The 21,879-nt window shown below is 38.7% G+C and overlaps 1 protein-coding gene across 1 annotated transcript in view; it reads left to right on the plus strand.

Annotated features, from left to right (window-relative positions):
• Nucleotides 1–21,879, plus strand: part of LOC113159659 (astrotactin-2) — a 212,705-nt gene that overhangs the window by 120,831 nt on the left and 69,995 nt on the right. Inside the window, exons 11-13 of the mRNA XM_026356476.1 lie at nucleotides 5,810–5,960; nucleotides 16,266–16,432; nucleotides 18,226–18,414. Of these exons, the coding sequence (XP_026212261.1) occupies nucleotides 5,810–5,960; nucleotides 16,266–16,432; nucleotides 18,226–18,414 (507 nt within the window). The remainder of the gene's footprint in view (nucleotides 1–5,809; nucleotides 5,961–16,265; nucleotides 16,433–18,225; nucleotides 18,415–21,879) is intronic.

Genomic DNA, 21,879 nt, shown 5'->3' on the forward strand with positions numbered 1-21,879 from the left:
AGCCAATGTGTCAAGCACTTCATAAATAGCACAATATGCAGTGATTCATTCTCTGCATACTGTGTTTAAGGACCGGCATTTTTGTCAATAAGGAACTGTTAATAACCCTGAGTCATGGGTGATTAATGACCTCACTCACTGTGATCAAGTGAACCATCAAAATGTGCCATAGCCAATAGTCCAATGCAACTGCATGAGACTGACACTAGGAAAAATGTAAATACATAAATCTACTTCCCCATAAACCAAGTCACTGTCAAAAATGTTTTACAACTCTACATTCAAACCACCGAACGGATCATATCAGTCTTTATTTTGTCACTCAAGTTTGCCTGCTTTCTTCACCTCCTAGATTTTCCTCCGTGGTTACAGCAAGCTTAAAGAAAATGCACTCTATTCAATGATGAAAGTGCTTGATGAGAGTCAGCATATTTGTGGGGAGCTGGAACAAGAGCATTAATCAAGTGCATGGGTAGACCAATAACGGGCTCTGTAATCATGCTGGAGCAGTGCTCTAACTTTGGGCAGTGTCGCCTGGTCATTCATCATCCGGAAAGGCAAGAGGCAGAGAGGGAGATTAATAACAAGTACATTAGTCAGTGTTTAGATGTAACCAGTGCTGCAGAGTCACACTGCCAAAAGAGATTATTTTGATTCCCTAATGACATTTTCAGGATTTGAGTCTGTTGTTGATTTTGGCATCAGTACATATTGCAAAGTTTAAACAGTGCGATGCATGATATGGGATTTCTTTACTCGTCTGTGCAGCTGTACGGTTTTTGAACTGTCAGTTAAACAGTGAGACACAAACCATGCTCATTTTTCCCTTTATTGTGTATAATGATTTAACATTTCTCACAACAATTAAGGAACTTTTAAATATCCTTAGTTTTCTCCGGCATTCGTTTTAACAGTTATCCTCCCTTTAGACTGTCTCACAACAGGCTTTCTGAAATTGATTGTTTTGCTTTTTTCACATTTTCCACTCACTTTTCTTTCTACCAGAAGGGTAGTCAGTTAGCATGCACCTCACAGCTGAGACTACCCATTACTTTTGTCTGACTCACCTTCCCCACCCTCTGTTTTCCTCTGAATTAAGGAGTCATTTGTCAATGTTTTGAGTGCTTGGCAGAAAGAACTGATTCACAGAATGCCATGTGTTGCCTGTCTAATTCAGAAAAATTTAGTTGTCAAATAAAGAGAAGAGAAATAAGACATGGGGGACCAAGACAGAAGAATGAACATTTTCCTCTGCAATTGTTGTTTCAATAACAGTACAATGTACCTTTGTGACTGTGCTATGCCAAGCATAACTCAGAGGCAGTTAGTAAACCATAGAAATAATAGCTGAGGTTTACAAAGCAAACAGATGAACAATCCAACCATCTATCCATTAGCTATACCACTTATCCTGTCAAGGGTTACGCAGTAAACAACAAATAAACAAGTTTCAGTTGCAGTACCAATTGCACTCTGCCCCAAAAGCACTCTGATTACATCTGCACATTTTTTGTGGTGGTATCATAATGAACATATTGAACCACCTACTATGGAAGGAAAGTGGACAATGATGCCGTTCAACAGCAGACACACAGCCGTGCTGACCTGTCAGTCTCCAATACCCCAACCAGACGCACTTAATAGTGGAGTACACACACATTTAAGTTGCATCTTGCTTGAGTATTATTATGATCAGTCACTGTAGATAAACTTAAAGCTACATTTCAACACAGCTTTTTATGGTGGGTTTAAAATCACAGATAGTACAATACGTCCCTAGCAACACTTTGTACATGAGCTTCCCATCTAATTAATAGCGCATGCTCATTGTATTTGAGGTGGTGCATTTCAACAGCTGAACGATCTCAACAATCAAGAATCTTCGCATATCTGTGATGACTGAGTGCTCTCCAAAGACGAGTGTGACTTTATGTAAGGTGACGATCGAGTTGTATTGAGTATAGAGGCTGGGATCAGTTTGAGGGCAACACTTGTATAAAATGCTAATGCTGTAGAGATTATCCTTACAGACACTACAGTGACACGACAGTGCCACAACATTATGTCAGGAAAATATGCTAAATGCTAAGAAATCAACCTCAAGATGGCAATGACCCTGATCACCAAGAGTGTTCTGATTTTCCGTGACTCATTGCTTCACAGAACTCCTTATCCTTATTAGCTATTTAAACTAGGTGTCCTAGAATGACTCATGATTCAGAAATTACAGAATGGATTTGGTGATCACAGCATAAATCTTGTTCCATTTCTGACACGCATTAATGCTTTGTCAACATTCAAAATAAATTTGTACATTTTGTTCAATAAACAGGCCTTTTAAACAACCTTGAAGTGTGCTCTTGCACCCAGTATCAAATTTAGCCGTATAGTTTTTAAAGTTTTGGTATCTTTTGGATTCATAGTGCTTGAATTGCTAGCCATTGTTGCCTAGCAACTGAAAACAAGTGCATGTGCGCAAACAATAGTAATAGTTTTTCTCTCTGCATTACGCAGCCACATGATGGTGACCCTTTCATCCACCGGGAGAAAATCCAACTGTGCAGCAGCCAGTCGGTGATTTGTCAGTAATCCCACTACCGCCTGGCATATCTCGCCATGGACACTTCCCGAGTAGCAGAGCATCCACATCTATCAAGGAGTTTGGTTCCATAGCCAAAGCTTAGCATAGAGGTGAGCCCAACTACAGTCTGTTGGTACCTCTTTATGCTCTAAATCAGGCACCTTCAGGCAAGAGAGTTGTCCACAAGGACATGCCTTGCCTTTGCACATTTGGTATTGCACAGACTTCTACCATTTAGCTTGCAGTGTCTTTGGCTCTGGAATTGTGGACCCATTTGTTTCCCTTTAGCAGATAGTTAAGTAGTCACAGAAATAAGCTTTTCTTAAATACTTTGTTTTCATTTGAAAAACTTTGTTTCTTAAAAATAGTTTTTCTTTATGGTGTTGGTGGTAACAGGTGTTAGAGCACCTTCTGCGAACCTTTCACTTCACTTAATATATTAGGGGGATATGGTCAAGCATACATACATATCACAGATGGATATTAGAGGATTATATTGTCAATATATATTATATTATTCAAATCAGTTACTAATAATGATAGAAATAAGGTGAACTACCTTAACCAGTCTACAGTAGTAGTAGTAGAAACTGAGTTTCTCCAAAGCTGGGCATGAGTACTGTCAACAAGCTAAGAGGCTTAGGTGTATGTACAGAAAGTATTTATGTAGAGCTCTGGTACCATACACGAGCTGGTACCAGAGTTTTGATGTAAGTTGCATAGCTGTCACGTACAGCTCAGCATGTAAGTAAGGTAACGAAGCTAACCTTTAATTAATGTCGGACTGTATCGACCCCTTCAGCAGAGGAGTTTTCCAAAACTCAGTAACTGACCATGCTTTAAATGATAAATAGAATTTGAAAAGTTGGAAACTAACCTGGGCTAACCATTGGGAATTTTACCATCGTTACCATGAAACATGATACTTTACCATCATCCTGAGTTGTGAATTGTTCCTTTATATTCCACCCCATTATATGTGGTAGACGGACTAAAACCACTTCATGTTCTGTTTAGTTGATGTTATTTGCACAGTATCTGCATTTGAATGATTCAGTAATTAAGTGAGAGCTTTTAATTAAACCTTACCTTACAGCCACCAAATACAAACAAGTCCCTAACCAAATGAATTACCACCATTTTTGTCTGCAACTTGTCTGGGCTCCTTTGTTTGACATCTCTCCTTTTTTATTTTTTTCCTAAATCACTGCGTGACAACGTGAACAGTGAGCGATTTGCTATCAGCACAGCACTGTGTCAGCAAAGGTTTGATTCTGCAAAGGAGACAGTCCCAGTGTGCTGTCAGTGAGCCGTAACACTTCACCACTCGCACAAGGAAGATGTGCCAATTATTGGCTGGTGTGCCATAAATCTAACATGAAAGCCAAATATTTAATATAAAGAATCCTTTACTCGCAGCAGTGTGAGCAGATAAACCACACTCTAAATGCTGATCACACACGAGCTGAAAGCCCAAAAAGGAAATTAAAAGATACTATTTTGTAATTGAAAAAGGTATGTAGACATTATGTGCCTGCATTGCAACACACACCTGCTTATATTAGTATGACATGGATTTTGATGGTATTTTTTGCCAGTGCAGTGAATGGAACATTCCTGCCTTTCTGATAAATTTTAATGCTTTGCATTGCTTCTGACAAAATATTTCGCAACGAATACTGACTCAATACGAGCCTTTAGGAGCATTTACTTAAGGATTAACACCAGTGTGCATTATTTCCTCAGTGGGCCTCTTTTCAGTGTCTTATTTAGTGTAGTGGTAACATCACTGCCTCCCATGTGGGAGACTGGAGGTTTAAATCCCAGCTGTGGCCTACCTTCAGTAGGCAAGACCTACTCACACCTACCCTTGTACCCTACTTGTAAGTTGCTTTATGTGTCTGCTAAATGTAAAACTTCTTTGAAATAGTGATAAATACAAATACACATACATAGTGGCTGTGGAAATACTCTCTCTCCTTGTTCAGCAGGACTCTGTTATCATCATGTAAGATCTTGTTGCTGTTTGTTGAGCCACGTCATCCGCACAACACCCTCTGGTTCCCATGGTACCAGTGCCAAAAAACAATGCTTTTGTTTCTCTGTAAAGAAAAACCTAGGGGTTGCTTACCCCTACGTTCGCTCTGACAGCAGGCGTGCAGAGCCTTGGCGGGGCATCCTGAGGTGAACGCAGCAGACGAGCTAGAGCATACAGCACTGGTCAAGCTGACATGTGTCAGAAAAAATACACAAACATCCAGAATTTGCTTACAGTGATTTTTTGCGTGAAACACACACACACACACACACTGATCAGGAGCATTGTCTCTAGTGATACTTAATATACTCAATGTCTAAAATTAAAGCATATTTTCATCTTTTACTGTCTGCTGGCTGTAGACAGTAGTATTGGTATAAACCCCTTTATAAATTAGCATTATATGTAATTTCAATAAACCTACAGTATATTATAAATACAGGCACTTTGCCATCTAGCTCTCTGTGGAGCTCTGCAAATAAACTACATTGTTCTAAGGGCATCCTGTATGCCAAAACTACAATTACATCTATAAATGAAATACACAACATGCAAATGAAGAAAATGAGAAAAACTGAATAAATTACAAAGTAAATACAAATATTTCACTCTATTTACCTCTTATTGCCCTGGCATGTCTGTGAGTGTGTGTGCACGTGTTTGTGCTTTGTTTGTTTGTTTTATTGCTGTGGAAAGGCCTTTTCTTTGGATTAGTCCTGACAGTCAATTGATGGAGAATGCTGATTCTCTGGGTTTACCAGTAACACGCCATCTCAAACATGGCCATTTAATGTCAATGCACCAGTCTCAGACCCACCATGAACCAGCATGCATCACTGCATGCATCACTCCAGAGAAACTTTCCTATATTCAACAAGACCTTTGTTATTAAGCTGATTTTCATGTCTTTTTATAAAAAACGAATTACTTTCCTTCTCTTTTGTCAGACAAAAGATTGCAAACATTACAGGTTTTAGTTGGGAAGATAAAAGCCACCAAAACACCACAATTTGTCCCAAGCATCAATAGCTTCTTAATTGCACCAGAAACAGAAAGGTTACGAGAAACTGCTTCCCAGGTGGTGAAGGATTCATCTGTTAATGCACTTATTCACTATTCGTACCAGCACACCCTTATTTTATTTACAGGTGTAGGCAAATTCCTTCTTTTATCTTTTATTTCCATTTCAGGGAAGAGGCCATGATGTCCACTTATTTTGAGACTGTAGAGGACCTACTGGCATCTTTTGGGCCCGTCCGCGACTGCTCCAAAGACAATGGCGGTTGCAAGAAGAACTTCAAGTGTGTGACCGACCGACAGTTGGACTCATCTGGCTGCATGGTAAGTGTATCTAGACGACATAGGCTGGTTTTGTTTCCAGATGACAGGCTGACATGAAAAGGTTGCTCTACAGCTGGTACGTTAAGTGTGCAGTAGTCTTAGTGGTTAAAACTAGGGTTTATCCAAGATTAACTCAAATCCACCTGCTTCAATTAAAGCCACCTGACTCAAGAAGAATAAGAGTATAAGTCTATGTGTGTTTGTGTGTCTACTGGGCCGACTGATCAAATGTCTAACACTTGTCCTTCAGACTTTGAGTCAACTGAACTGTTGTTAGGCTGTAACTAACTATCTAAGCATGTGCCACATTACTAATTCTGGATTCAAACCTTTAGCACCGTGAATATAGACTGTTGACCATGAAAATAAGCAAAATAAGGACCAAAATAAGGACCAGTGCTGTTGTCACTCAGTAGTTACTTCAGGACGTTGCAGCTAATGATTGATAAGGTATTGCAGTGATGTTTTTCTTAAAGCTCATTTACATAATCACCTTGTTTTAATGTTTCTTTCCCAAGATATTGCCACTCATTAAATTTGCATGCCATCTGCTATATCCTAACTTATCTTTTGTGCTATTTCTAAGCAATCCATAATATTTTATGTGCTGTTTACAGCCATGATTAGTATGCTTTGGTGTTGTGCTCTTTAGGGTATGCGCAGTACAGTATGACACTGGGGCCTATTGTTAGAAGCTGTTATGACTCAGACTGTTGTAGCTTATGCCCTTGTGTTGATTTTACACAGACTTTTTTATGCTACTGTCTGCTTTAATCTGATTTAGGCACTGTACATTAAATGTGACACAATACATCTGACTTCTTACACTACTGAAAGCTATAGGGGAAAAAATGAGTAACAATATAAGATGGATCAGTATTTTTTAAAGTGTGTCATTTACCATAGGTTGACCTTAGAGGTAGAATTGTAAACTCTAACACAAGGAAGGTTTTACTTCTGGCATGTTGACAAGTGCAGGGTGAGTGGAATCATCCAGTGCCAGGCTTCTGACAGCATGGGGTGGTTCTCAGTTGTAAAGTAATTAAATTGATGAGCCATCTGAATTGCCGGAGGATGGTTTGGTGAGTCATTAGCAGCTCGGACGAGGCGATAAATCGACTGGTCTTTTTGTCGTTTTTGTTGTCCAAAGACAAACAGTGATACAGCATTTTTAAACTCAATTAAACAAAGATTGCTTCTATAGTAACAAAGACATCTCTGTGTACCATATTCATGAAAACTTATCCTGCATTTTGTCAGATTGTTTTCACACAGCCATGATCATTTTCTCTGGCACAGACCAAAAACACACAGCTTTATTAGTGACCAAAACTGACATATGACATATAGTGAATAGTGTTTTAAATAATTTCTTTCTATACTGATCAAGTTATTCAGACTCTAAAAAGTCATTAACCAATTTTCACAGTGTTAGCATGATTACATCTCCATCCAAACTTGGGGTCGTATTATCCATTTCACATCATAACATAGACAATTTCCACCAGTGACTTATTTAGTAAGTTTATTTTGTTTATTTAGTAGTTTTTTTCTTTGTTTACATGCATTACAGTTAAACAGTAATCTTCTTTTTTGCAAAACATGTAGATATTACAATGTTCATCAAAGATAACTGATCACAATTTATATTTTATTATTATTATATTATTTGTTTGGTATGTTCATTCTATTCAGCCACTCAAGCACCAGCATCATGGATCATTTATTAATGCGTGCTACCATATGCTTTTTGTGCTATCTGATAAAGATAGTCTGCATAAACTAAGTGTGTTTGCATTCATTAAGCTAAACTTAACTTTGTAAATACAAATGCTTAGATCAAGCATGTTTGTATGGTGTGAAATAGCTTACAGCAATACCAATCTGTAACACTGGGCCTCTGGACCATAGTAGTACAATTTGCATCCTATACAGGGCTGCAACATAAAATTCAACAGGCAGTTTCTCATTCTAACCCTATAGGGAGGGGCCGAGATGAATTCTCATTAGAAACAAAGGTGGAAAGTAGTGTATCATATACAGAGTGTATAAAATATGAATGAGTGCATGCTAATAAGCCTCTGGATTGTTTGTTATACTCTACCTCACATCAACCTCTGGACATTTAGTATCATGTTTTAGCAAACACCAACATCACACAACTGTTTTTCTGCAATATTTCAAAGAACTACCAGGAACTTGTCATGAAGAAAAGAAAAGCAAAGAGTAAAATGAATACATGACTTGTGTCTTCTGCTTTATTCAAGTGCCATTTAATAGTAGAACCAGCTTGGAAAAATTTTAGCTTTAACTTGAGCTTTCATAAAATATAAATGCATGAAAAATTAATCTAAATGATTTAGAACAGTCTCTCACTTTCATGCATGGCTGATTAATATGCGGACAATAAGACTGACAAAACTAGTCTTCAAAGATTAAGTCAGGGGTTCACCGACACGGCGGCATTATTTTCTGACACTTTTAGGTTGGTGTTATTTTAAACCACCCTTGTCAGAGTGGATGGTAACACAGAGCAGTAACATGCCACACGAAGGGTTTAAAATCCATTATCAGAGTCACTCCCTCAAGGTTGTCTGCTGCTCTTAAAGACAGTTGAAATGCATTTGCAACAAATTAAATTCTAGGCAGAGCCAGTGCTGAAGTTTTTGGTGCCATTGCTTATTCCATTTTTGCCCGTGTTTCATTTCTGCTGCTGCTCAGCCAAACGATGGCAGGTGGCTTATTTGTGCTCGCTAACCTCAGCTTATAACAACAGCTGTTCTAAGCTCAGGCTGGTAATTTTAGACAGGTAATGTTTTTTGTGCTTGCACCTTTCTTATTTTATTCTTTGGCTCTTGAAACAACAGTTGGGTATAGTGTATGCTACAGTGGCAATATGCTGTGTAAAACTGTATATTATTATGCTGTTTACATTTTATCCTGCCCTGCTGTTGCCATGATCAGAGGTCCATGATAACCAGGAGAGCGGGTCACTTTTTGTTCGTGAAAGAGGTGGTTATTGGAAATGTTTTTGTACTGTTTGCTGGACCAAAATTGCTGAATAAGAGAGAAGAGATGAAAGAGAAGGGAACAATGTGTTAAGCTAGATATCCCTTTATTTAAACAAGAATCCTCACTGATGCACAGTCCAAGGCATGGACAAACATACACAATAAAACCATTTTTGCCAAGCTCAGTTGTAACATGTGATGTATTATTATATGCTTTACCATGATCAGAGATCTGAGGTGGTAAGGCAGATTTTAAGTTGAGCCCCATATAGCTCAGATAAATATGTATAATACAGTTCCCTTCTGCCGCAGAGCAATATACTAGAAAACTCTCAGGACACATTCAAATGCCAGACATTGTGGCAACATGATGTGTGTGTCAACCAGCCCAGCAGGAAGCTCAAGGAGACTAAAGCTCCATATCAATCAGGGGCTACCACAGCTATAACAATCAGTACTTTTTCATGCATTTCTGTTGAACAAAAAGATGATTATACTGGTGTTCTTTTTTTGCTGTCTTCCTAATGGAAGTACTCAGAAGCTGAGCAGATGAGCAGATGGTAGGATATTAGTGGCATATCTTTCATCAGAGGATGTCCCCTTTGGGACATCTCTGGTAAAATTGTTTGGATGCAGGGATGGCAGAGAGGTATTTTTTAACATCAAGCACAATCCAGAATCTGTCAAACTCCTGTAGTTGCTAATAGTTAAGAGGAAACACAAATTGTTGTCTCCAGTCTCATTCTAAGGTGCTTTTATACGCTCCCTGCGTGCAGGAGTTTATTAAAATGTGTGGCACACTCCAAAAGTCAGGAATTAAATGATGACTTGTCAGTTGGAGCCAGATTACCGCTTGGTTGCCTCTAGTTTGCATAAAGAGTCAGCGGGGAGGAAAAATGGCAACCCCGCCCAAACAGAAGTTGTGTGCGAACCTTCATCCACTAATCCCTCTACCCACCATCCTCCGTCCCCACAGTCCCGTGTTCCTGACAACTAAGCATCATGAGTCCCCGTGCTCCGCTGTGCAGCACAGCTCCGTTTACCTCATTACCACTGAATTTCAATGTTTTATGCTTTAAAGCAAATAAACTGTGATATTTTTGTATCCTTTCACTCTGACATTGTTATTTAAATGCTGGAATATGTGCATTATTTAGCTATCTTGTGTGCAACAGAGATACAGTACATGTTGCATTGTCCACAATCCAGTATAGTTCAGAGGGAGGGATATTTTAGTTAATATTTACATAGGAGTAAAAGTCAACTATGTTATGATGTGTGTGTAGCTCTGTGTATACACAATCATACTGTATATACTGTACCTAACTGCTCTAAGCATTAAATATTGACTAACTTGTGTTATTGACTTATTACTGTAGTTGATTGACATTCAGTCTCGTACTACATACAAAGGGGCGTCTTTAGCATCAGTATACTACTGAATTACTACATATTTTTTTGGCTTGGCCACCACATGGGCTACACATTTGTTTAACACAGCTTTTACACGGAATGCCCTTTATGATGCATGGGGTTAGATAATGTCTGTTAGTCTTTGTGTCAAGGTTGAGAAACCAAGAGAAGTATTTACTGTTCACTTGCTAAAATAAAATGTTGTACTGTATATTCCTGTCAATTTGGTAATAACCTTCAAGGATACCTGAGAGTAGTTGCATTTTTATGTGTCTCTCTGTATGTCTCGTCTACAGTACAGACTTTGATACCTTTCATATTACTGCTAAAGCAAAATCTTTCTACCACCCCTTTTAAAAAATGTCAGTTTAATAAAAATTTGATATGTTCTACTGTGAATAAAATATGGGTTTGTGAGATTTGCAAATCATTGCATTCTGTTTTTCACAGTGTTCTAACATTTTTTGAAATTCAGGTGTTAGATTCTCTTTCCCGACAAACAAAAATAACTCATCCCTAACAGATCATGCCTTATTGCCTTCATCGTCAAAGGAAACAAATAACAGCAGTTCTTAAATGCCTTTTGTGATCACTCTGAGCTGGTGAGCAGCAGAGTCTAGTGGAGCCACAAAACAAAGTAATCCTTTACTCTCAGTGTCATCTGTTCTGTTGTCACTGCTAAACTACTAAGCATGAGATAAAATGGCCTGTTGTAGAACGAACTCATCCTGATTAGTTGAGTACTTTCATGCAGATTTTAAACTGCAGAGGTGTGGAGATGAGTACTCAAGAATAAACCTGTTAGAACATATAAAATAAGTGGTGGTGTGTTGTTATATATTTATTCATATGTAATCCATTTGCATAAAAATAATTAACAGTATTTTTTTGACTTTGGGCTACACCATTCTCAATAGCCAAAAAAAAATGGTGTGTTTCACACCATGAATTCACATGAACATGAGGAAAAAAAACAGCTGGGTTGAGACTTCCTGTATCTCACATGGGACTGTATAGTACCGTAGCATTTTTTTTTTTCCTCCTGCAGCAATAAATCTGTTGTGCCTAATTTAACCCATCTGAGCAGCAGTGGAGCTGCAGGGCATGCATCTTTGCACCTCTAAACCAGATTAGGCTGTCAAATATGCTTTTAGAGTATTTGACTTTTTTTTCTCACCGCCTGTCAGCGTGATTTAGAGTTGTGCTGGTTTAAAGACTTTTGGGTATGTGTGTCGTTGTTGTTTTTAGTTTGTTTGTTTTTTTGTTTTTTCTGCACCCATCTTTACAAAATATTGGTTCCTCGTTAATGTTGTTAAGTTGTCACTTAACAACATTGCAGCATCTCCGTAGTCACGGCTTATTCTAATTTCCTCAGGTTGCAGTGGGAAAAACCTTGATACTAATTGTTCAGATGTTCTTTGCTAGCTCTTATTTTTTTGGAAATGTGTGATGGGCACTAAGTATGATCATTCAGCATCTTAATTTTGACAAGATCATTAGGAGACAGAGTTCTCAATAGATTATGCTCAATTCCTGATTAAAGCTGAGGGCGCTAATGGGTGATTAGGAAAATGAATAGCATGCATTCAGAATGGGAACTTTAATTTGTAGGGGTGATCTATGTGCAGCATGTAATCCGTACGTGCACATTTTTCCATTTTTCGTTTGTTTTTTATTTTTCATTTCTCATTCCTTCAAACCTGTTCACCATGTGCGTTTATTCCTCCAAGTGTACTCAAGAGTGAAATACCATCACTCTGGGATTTAATGACATCATAAATATTTCATTTGTAATAACCTCAAGAGAATACATACAGAGTCAGCCCTCAGTGTTTTATGTTGCCTTCATATGCCTGAAACAAAGTAAACGGCATGATGTAAACTTCCACTCCATCAGTTTTAATCTGATAATTTAAGATATAATGACGCACACAAACACATATCTACATTTGCTGCTTCTTTTAAATATTTATTATATTAAAAAATAATTACTCAAGCTGCTAATAACAGTAAGAACATCTCACTAAAATCAAATAAAGTTGTTTCTGTGTTTCTGCACTAAACACAGAACATCTTCTGGCCTGTTTTCATTGTGCTACTACCAACGAATTACTACAGAAGAGCTGACTGAAGTTCGTTTATGTGAAATGCTAATCCACCTCCTCCCCGGCCCTTGTGTCTTTGGAGAGCTGTCCGAGCAGAAAGAGCACGCAGCTAGTGGGCAGCGCTGACGGCTAACCTTAAGTCCTTTCATTTGTCTGCAGAGTGCTGCATGACAATTCTGAATTACAGACAGCTATTCCCGTGGCATTGCCTCGGTGTGATGAATGGCTTCAATCTCGTTCTGGTGAGGAAGTTACATTCATGAGATACAGTTAATGGGTCTGAGACCGGAGCTTGCTTTTTCACTGAATGTTGAACAAATGGGACTGTGTCCAGAGCACACATGTGGACGACGCATAATGGGACTAAAATGTCTGAAACGTCTGCAGCAAAGACGGCGCTGATAGAAGCTTATTTCAGCGCCACATAATTTGTGTAAAAAATTGCATTAATTCCATCATATGAGATAGAGATCTTAATTTGATAATGTTTCTCACATTGTGGGAAAGCACATTATAAGAAATAAATCTCATAATTAGAAGACAATAGTTGAGTCAGTACTGGTGGCTGTTGATAGTGGGGGACTGTAAATGACAGTGTTGATCATCAAGTGACTTTAAATCATCAAATTAAGAGTGAGGATAATAGCTGCCAGTAACTTTCCATAAATTATATTCCCATAATTGCTTTGGCAACTGCTGGTGTATAAAGTAGAGAGAAAAGTCCAGAGGGCATCCTTGAGGCAAGAGGTAAATGTAGAAAAGTCTAAAGTATATAAAGTAAAGCCTGATGTGAGCGTGACGGTGTTTCAAATGTCGAAACACATAATTTAGTAAGCTTAAGGTGGCGTCCTCAGCTCATGTACCTGTTCTCCCTCCAGTTTGTTCTCTGCCTGCATTAAAATCTCCTCCTTGATCATTTTCGCAAAAGTTTTGATAGCTGGAGAGTGGCTGTTGCTCTGGGGGCATTCGAGGATTTGGAGGTTTCACATTCAGCCGTGGTGTGCTTGCCAAGCAGTTTAATATTTTACTGCTCACGAGGTGTTACAAAAAGGGGAGAAGCTAAGCAGGATCCTTTACACAAGTTTTAAGCTCCCAGTAACATGTGTTACGTGGAAACAATAGATTGTTGTACGGAAAAAAACGCTTTGTCATAGTATTTAAGACAAGATTTAGTTTTTCTTAATAACACAAAGTGGTTCAGAAAGTATGAGGCATTTTAAATCCAGACCCCTACCCCACTCATAATCTTTGGGATGTGCTGAAGACTTCCATGGTCCAATCCAATCATCAGTATGAGATCTATGTGCGAACTTAATGCAGCTGTAAATGAAAGAAATGTGATGACATCACATAAACTTATTGAACTGATGTCACGGTGATCGGTGCTGTAATCCTTATATATAATAAAGCATTTATTTCACCACACAAACTGTATACATTAAGGTGATAAACAGTAGAAGAGGATAAAATGGAGATGTTGTTCAGCACCTTCTTTTTTTTTTTTTTCTTTTTACACAGGATGATGCGATCATTGTTATTGCTGTCGTGTTTGGTCGCCGCGTGTCTCTTTTTTGTTAATGTTTGTCTCTTTGGGCTTGTTTTGCATCTTTCTGTGATCATGTTGTGCTTTTTAACTGAGCTCTGTGACGTGCAAACAAGAAATATTAACAGTCACATCATGCAGAAGCTCTTACCTAGGGGCCCTCTGGCCTCTCAGTTCCCTTGGGTCTGTGTCCAGTGGGCCTGCTTAGCAGTCAATCCATTATTTCCTCAGACTTGTATATTATCTGAAATCATTCATCAGGATCCTGCAATATTTTCTCTCACCTAAAATAATAAGTAGTTAGAAACTGGTTCAACTGTCTGTACGTTGAGGAGCAGTAGGGATACAAAAGTTATTCCAAACATAACAACGCCTACAAACTGTATGTTATCGTGCCTCATACTCCCACAGTCAGTCCTACACAGGCACCCAGGACATGAGGAATCGCAGATGAGTCAGTGTGGCCGTCAGTGATAGTGGTGTGTGAAATAATCTCATAGTCTCTAACACTCTTCATTTGAAACCAGCACAACTGTTATATCAACACCAACTAAGAAGAAATGACAGCAGCACTTGCAGCTTTCAGAAAAGTGATATGTTGGTTGTTAAAAATAACATACGGCATGTGCCTGATGAGAGTGTGAATCGATTGTTGGATTCTATCCCCAGCAGGCAAAATCTGTCAAAAGATGAAAATTTTATTTTCCATGATGACTAGAAACTATTCATAGCATCAATTACTGTAATGTATGTGCGTCCATCCATTTAAGTGGATGGTAAATAAGTGCTGTTTTCTGGCATCTAATGTGTCACTCGCAGAACCTTCTGGATGTGGCTTGAAGTCTTTTTTCCCCCTTTGTCTTTTGTTTGAGAATATACTGCGCCGTTAAGAAATCTTTCGTCTTTAATACCTGTAGTCTGATGGCGGTAAAGTGATGTAATTGGCAGGAACACCGCAGAACATTTTCTTTTTATTTTTGGAGGGTAACGCAGAGTTTATTTGTCAAGCTTGTGGGGCATTTTTGAACAATGAAAAGCAAAAATTCAACCATTACACTACACAAAATGAGGATAATACTGTAAAATCACTTCCTCTGATTGCATGTTTTGTGTTTTTTTTTTTTTTTTTTTTGCAGCTGCCCTTACATGCTGTGAAACAAAAGTCTTCTCCTCACTTTTACACCATAAAATCCCAGTCAAATAAATACTACAGGAAGTGATTTACTTTATGATAAAATGAAGAAAATAGCTAGATAAAGTGGCAAGTGGAAGATAATGGTGTACTAAATCATTAAAATAATACAGCATTAAACTATTTAAAACTTGTTAATGTCTAATTAATGTGGGAGTCACTAAATTCACTGCTACAGTAATTGCTTCTGCCATTTTTTTTACTACAATTCAACACTGTTGCTCTTAACACATAAGCTGAGTCAGCAGAAAAGATCATCAACCCCTTTGTTTTTCTTTTGTTTACACTTGAGATGGATGATGCAGCGCAAATAACGAACAGTAGGCCATTAAGTCGGCACGTTATTAATGTAAGTACAGTAAAATGAACAGATTCTTTATAGAATGCATCTGCTGTTGTTGCATTCATGCTTAATTAGTTTTTTTAATGCTGGAAACAATATAATAACACTTCATAAATTCATAAATGCTGTTCTATAAGATAGCCAATCTGAAGTTAGGACATCAGATATATTGTGTCTTTTCACATCTTCTGCAGGTAAATTGCGTTTCTACCTCCAATGAAAGGCTGTGATGTAATTTACAAAGTAATTAATTCCACTTTTTTCCAATTTGGATCTGATATTTCACCACAAACTAAATTTCTTTTCATTGCTGAGACTCCTTCTTGGCCTCCTCGTAGATGTCTGTGTCTCCGCTGATAAATACAGTCAGTCTTTTCCACCTGTCCTCCTGACTTTCCACTACTAAGTGCTGAGATGGAACATAATGTGGGCTGACCCACAAATTGACAGTTTTCTTTAGTGTATTCACTTAAAATCCACCCTGTGTTTTTTTTATTCCTTCATTCTTTCTGTCCACTTCTCCCTTCTGATCTTTCCCATAATACTATCTTTGCCTTTCTCAAGTGCCACCTGATCCTGATTAAAATGCACACACTGCCCTCTGTAACTTACTCTCGTACTCTCTCTTCCTCCTAACCCTCTCTCCACGTCTTCCTCCCACCACCTCTCCTTCTGTCTCTGTCTTTCTTTTCTTGCAGTGTCCTGAGGGGCTGAGGCCAATGAAGGATGGCTCAGGTTGCTATGACTACTCCAGAGGCATTGACTGCACGGATGGCTTCAATGGAGGATGTGAACAGCTGTGTCTCCAGCAGCTCGTGCCCCTTGAAGATGACCCCAGTTCCAGCAACGTGCTCATGTTTTGCGGGTGAGAATAACTAACAACAAAAAAACTGCGAGCCGTCTGCAGCCTGGAAATAAAGCTTCATTGTGAATTTGGTTTCATAAGTGATATGTCAATCAAAAGATTCTTTTTTTCTTAGGCAAATACCCACATGAAGGAAATTAGATATGTAAATAAGAAATAACTAGTGACTTTATAAAAAAAACTAAACCACATATGTATGTGACATTTGATGAATATTACATTAAGAAACTGTATATACTACATATATCTTCTAGTTTTATAGTTGTGCTCCACACGTAACTTTTATTTTTTTGCTAATTTTTATGCCAAGCTTTTATCAAGCAGTTAAATTCAATATTTAAAAATTTTATATTACAAATACAAGTAGTATGCATGTTAACCTGTTTGAGGTGGTTTTAATGTTTTAATGCTGGTTTATAAAATAAGCATCCAGTATTAAATCTGAATGCTCACTGTCCTTCTTGCATATTTTCAGTCATATACGTGTATACTCTGTGTAGACCCTCCATTGAGCTGTTGATCTGTTTGTGGAGTGGGGAAACTTTTTAGTAATTTTCATACATACTAATCTCCAGGGCGTTCCCATTTGAAAAAGGCCACACAGCTGGTCAGCGACACAGCGTGGCATTCTAAATTTTTTACTAAGGTGTTTAGTACGTGACAAGAAGTCATGTTCCACATACCATACCACCACTAACGTATACACCACATTACGTGGATTAGTAGATTTAGCCTATTTGCACTATGTTTTCCAGTGATATTTCACACAGGCAACCAGGTAACTTTGTCATGCTGCACTGTCTGCTTGTACCTGACACTGCTGCAGCACACTTTCCATTTTGTCTACTTTGACATTGCAGCTTGACTCTGGTTTGTATTTGAAGATGCTGATCTGGTAACCAAATTTCCAGAAAAACTCAACATGGCAGATTGAAAGTTGCTGAAATTATATACCATCGTTGCCGCAGAGCTGCAAAAGACTGACACAAAGCAATTATGAATGTGTGTATGTACAGTATGCAGCTCCTGACAACTTTTGGGTTTCTAGCAACAGGGAACTTAGCAGATAGAGCAACCTGACAGGTGAAGGACGGTTTAATTCTCCTTGAGGAGTGTCAGGTCCACAGAGGGTGATGACATAATTTTTAAATTACATTACATCCCCCTTTGCACAGTGAACAGGACACTAGTAAAATGGGATTTGTAGCATTGACATTTTCCAGTGTATTCAGTCCAACTGACTTGGACTTTGCATATGTAACAGCTAGCTGCTTTTAAAACGTAACTGTGATTTGACAAATGGCATGCCAATGAAATAGATAACTTTAATACAGCATCCTGCACTGCATAGCATAATGCATAATCAGGCTGGTTCTGTGGTTGGTCAGACTAAAGGGGAAGAAATAGAAAGAGAATACCTTAGGTTATGATTCACATTCAAGACAGTGCTGCAAATAATGGCAAAGTCCTTCTCTCCACTGAGACCTGATCAACTGCCTGAGAACAAACCTCAAAATGAGCTAACAGCAGCAGATACTCAACCTCATCTAAGGGAGTCACAAGCAGATAGACTGAGGTGATGTGATAATTATGAGTAATTGCAGTGTCTGCTCATTTTTAACCCCACTGGAATCTGTTTCTAGCTGAGTGTTTGTGTCCTTAATCTGTATAGAAATGGAAAATACACAGTTTTTTTGCTATTGTAAAAGGCATTTTAACCAAAGCTAAAAGAGGACTTCACCCCAACTGTAAATAGCTTACATTATACCTTACACATTATACCTCCCCCTCAGGTGCGTGCAGGAGTACAAACTGGCAGAGGACGGGCGCTCCTGCCTCCTGCAGTCAGACAACTGTGAGGGACCAAAATGCCCAAGGCAGGATGTCCACTTCAATGACACCCTGTTTGGTGAGATGCTGCATGGATACAACAACAAAACCCAGCAAGTCAACTTGGGACAGATATTCCAAATGACCTTCCGGTAACTAGTGGACACATTTACACTTAAACAGATACACACTTATCTTCAAACTATTATATTATGGAATCATTTCAATTAAAAATATCACTCATGATTTTATTGTTCATTTTATAGTCGAAAAGAAAATGTAATGAGCCTGTTTGCTGTTTCCTGGTTTGCTGCATAAATTGGTTACAAAGCGTGATCCGAGCTTCTCATCTGGAATAACGGTCATCTTTCCACTTTGTGGCCTGTAGAAGAGATAGAAAGGTTTGAGATCTCAGTGGAGCAGCTCAGTGGAGCAGCTCAGAGCATCAGCGGCCGGGGTGCTGGATCCGTGTTTGCACAGATGTGTGCGAGTGAGAGAGAGAGAGAGAGAGAATGAGACGGGGATGACAGAGTGATGGTTGAGTAAGGATTGAGACTTATCCCATGTCGGTTCTTCCTAAACTGTCGGCCCTCAGAAAACCTGGCTCACTCTGATAAGTCGCATGCTGTTTGTGGTGAAATGCTGCTGTAATCACAGAGAGGCGATGAGGGTCTATCTATGCACAAACACAGAATGTGCATAAAAAAACAGTAAAAAAAAAACATGCACACACTATCTAAGTTAGTTTTATTTACTCACTCTTTCTCAGACACTCACACACACACACACGTTACACCGACACAGTTTTTCAAGCAACCATGAAATTCTTTTCATCTGTTTTTGCCCTGTAGTTATAATACTTGGCGAAACACAAGCCACATGATGGGTCTGCTGTAGGTCCTCAGGGTCATGCCTTTGTAATGTATATTGTCCAGAAGTCGAATTTCTGCAGCATCCTCGGCACATTTAACTGTTTTAAGCGTAAGCAAATGTGATCTTCACACCACCTTGGTGTCTGAATGCTTACTGTGCACGCCAGATGCAGTGGTGCAACATCTGCGGTTCAAATCCAGTCTGGGATTTTCGTTTCTTATCATCCCTTCCTGTCATTTCCTGTCTGTTTCTTCACTGCCATATCTCCAATAAAGGCCAAGAAAGCCTGCAGGATAACCTTCAAAAACACTGATATGAAGATCTCTTTCTGAACATAAAGGCCAGTGGTAAGATGATGATGATGGTTTTTAGTCTGCTTTAATGGACTATGACATTTGTGATTTGATTTAGTGGACTATCTATGTGGTGGCAACCATACCAACCATTATCAGGAAAGCGCATAGCACATTTTTGGTACTAATTTGATTTTAAAATGTCCATTGGGGACAAATATCTCTCGATCACCTTGTTAAATTACCAACAGTAACATTCTGCCTTTCCCATCCTGTTGCTGTCTTCATGTCACGTAACCCCCTTCACCCCTACAACCATCACTCTGCTCCTCCCATTGTGTTTTCTGTATGCTGTCGCTGTAACAGCCACATGAAAGCCTTGGGTGTATTGCCTCTTTAATCTTATTTTATTTAGACACTTATTTAAACATTATTAATATGTTATTAGTCTGTCAGCTTAAGTTAAATGACATTAAGTTGTTTTTTTTAATGGTTTTAATGCTCTAGTACACAAATGCATCTCCATGTGTCCTTGAACATATTGGGATTCAGGTGCCCTTAATAGTCTGGCTGCTGCGTGTAGTGATTAGAGTGAGTTGTATTTAAATGCTACTCGCATGTGTTTTCCACGCATTAAAGAATACAGAATACGTAATAGAGTAGTGAAGGTTATGTTGTTTTACCTTTCTGACATGTCCATGCATAGGTTTGCACTGAACACTTCTAGCTACAAGCTAAGAGAATTAGAAGTAACACAGTGTCTATAGTGTAATAAGGGAAAATAACTTAACCCTAATGTTTCCCAAGGGTTCATGGGACCAAATCAGTTGGGAAGTGCAGTGCACAGTTTGACAGATAAAACAAAGAAAGGGATATGGCTTTGAGGCTTTAAAACCAGGGGATGTAGACAGACTTAAGCCATTTGCCCTCAAGCAGTGGAGAACACAGCAGGGCTCCAGACTCCAGTGCTACACAGTGGGTTACATCAAGCTATGGCCAGTACAGGGATTTGCACTGAAGCCAGGACTCCACTGGGGTTATACACACTTCATTTTCAAACTACTCCAACTCCTTGGCAGCTCGGAGACTGACTAGACAAGCAATAAGTGCCTGCCTAATATGGGACAAAGTACATGACAAATTTGATTATTTACCGTCATGTTTTTCCTTCTGCAGCTTTCATTTCACGCTTACATTTACAAGAAGGCGAATCCGTATTGCTACATTGCACATGTCTTTGTTGTTGATTTACATTTGCTGTAGACGTGCAGACCACAAAATGTTCTCTTTTCCACCTAAAACTTTTTTTTTTTTATTACACCTGTGCAATTTGCACCTGCTACAGCTAGAAAAAAAATCACGCTAATTGCGAGATGCATACTCAGCCGCACTTATCGTGTTCCCTGCAGTTAGGGGCACACTTGGCTGATTACATGCAGATGACAGGACAAGTGCATTTCCAGGTTGATGTGCCTTTTTAGATAAATAACACACACGTCTCTAGGTGCATCTGAAACAAAGCATGAAAAGCATTTATGCAAACCAAGCAAAACAAAAGTTATTCTCTGAAACCATGACTGAACTCAGCACTGTATCAGGTGGGTGTTTAGTATTTCGTATGCATCACCATAGTGGTTTCATTTTTCTTTAACGAGCTTAATCAAATGTATTTAACATTTTGAAAGTCATATTTTTTCTTGAGCTGTTCATCATTCTAAGTCTAACCAGACAAGCTAAGCACACAGGAGTATAATACTTGACTCCCTGTGCCTCTAATTAAACATGTGTATTACTGCATGTCATCTCACTAAAGTACTTATTCTGCTTATCAAATCCACTGCGTCTTTTGTTAAAAGAACAATAGCTTTGTCTGCTGAGTGACTTGCTCCCACCAGAATCTACCTCACACTTGGTACATTTATATATTCATAGCAATATGTTACAGTTTTTATACTAATCATTTCCTCCGCTTTCCTCATGCCGTCTTTGATATGCAGATGCAGGTCTTGTCAACCTGCATCTCATTCCTGCTCTCACCTCCACTGATTCTCTCACTCCACCCCTTTCTCTTGCATCAGCAGCACAAAGTGAATTATTAGATGTACAGTACGGGATATATTATATGATTGGAGTCAGCTTCACACGTGTGATTGTGGCTGTTTATTGCCTATGTGTTGTTTTAAATTAATCTAGCTTTGCACAGCCTCTTGAGGTGGGCCAGGGGAATGAATTTGTCAAATTGCAGCTATGAAATTACAGACTAATAACAACACCACGCACCGGGCATGCATTTGGGTGATAAAGTTACATGTGTTAATGTGAATATTACAATGGAGAACAATTCCATTACAGTGTGATTGCAATGTGGCTATATGTTAAGATATAAAAACAGTATCCACCCTGCACAGAATGCATGTGCAGTTATGCGATTTTCATTTCTGAAATGTTCTT

The sequence above is a fragment of the Anabas testudineus genome, chromosome 12 (genome assembly GCF_900324465.2).
Source record: "Anabas testudineus chromosome 12, fAnaTes1.2, whole genome shotgun sequence".
NCBI lineage: Eukaryota > Metazoa > Chordata > Actinopteri > Anabantiformes > Anabantidae > Anabas > Anabas testudineus.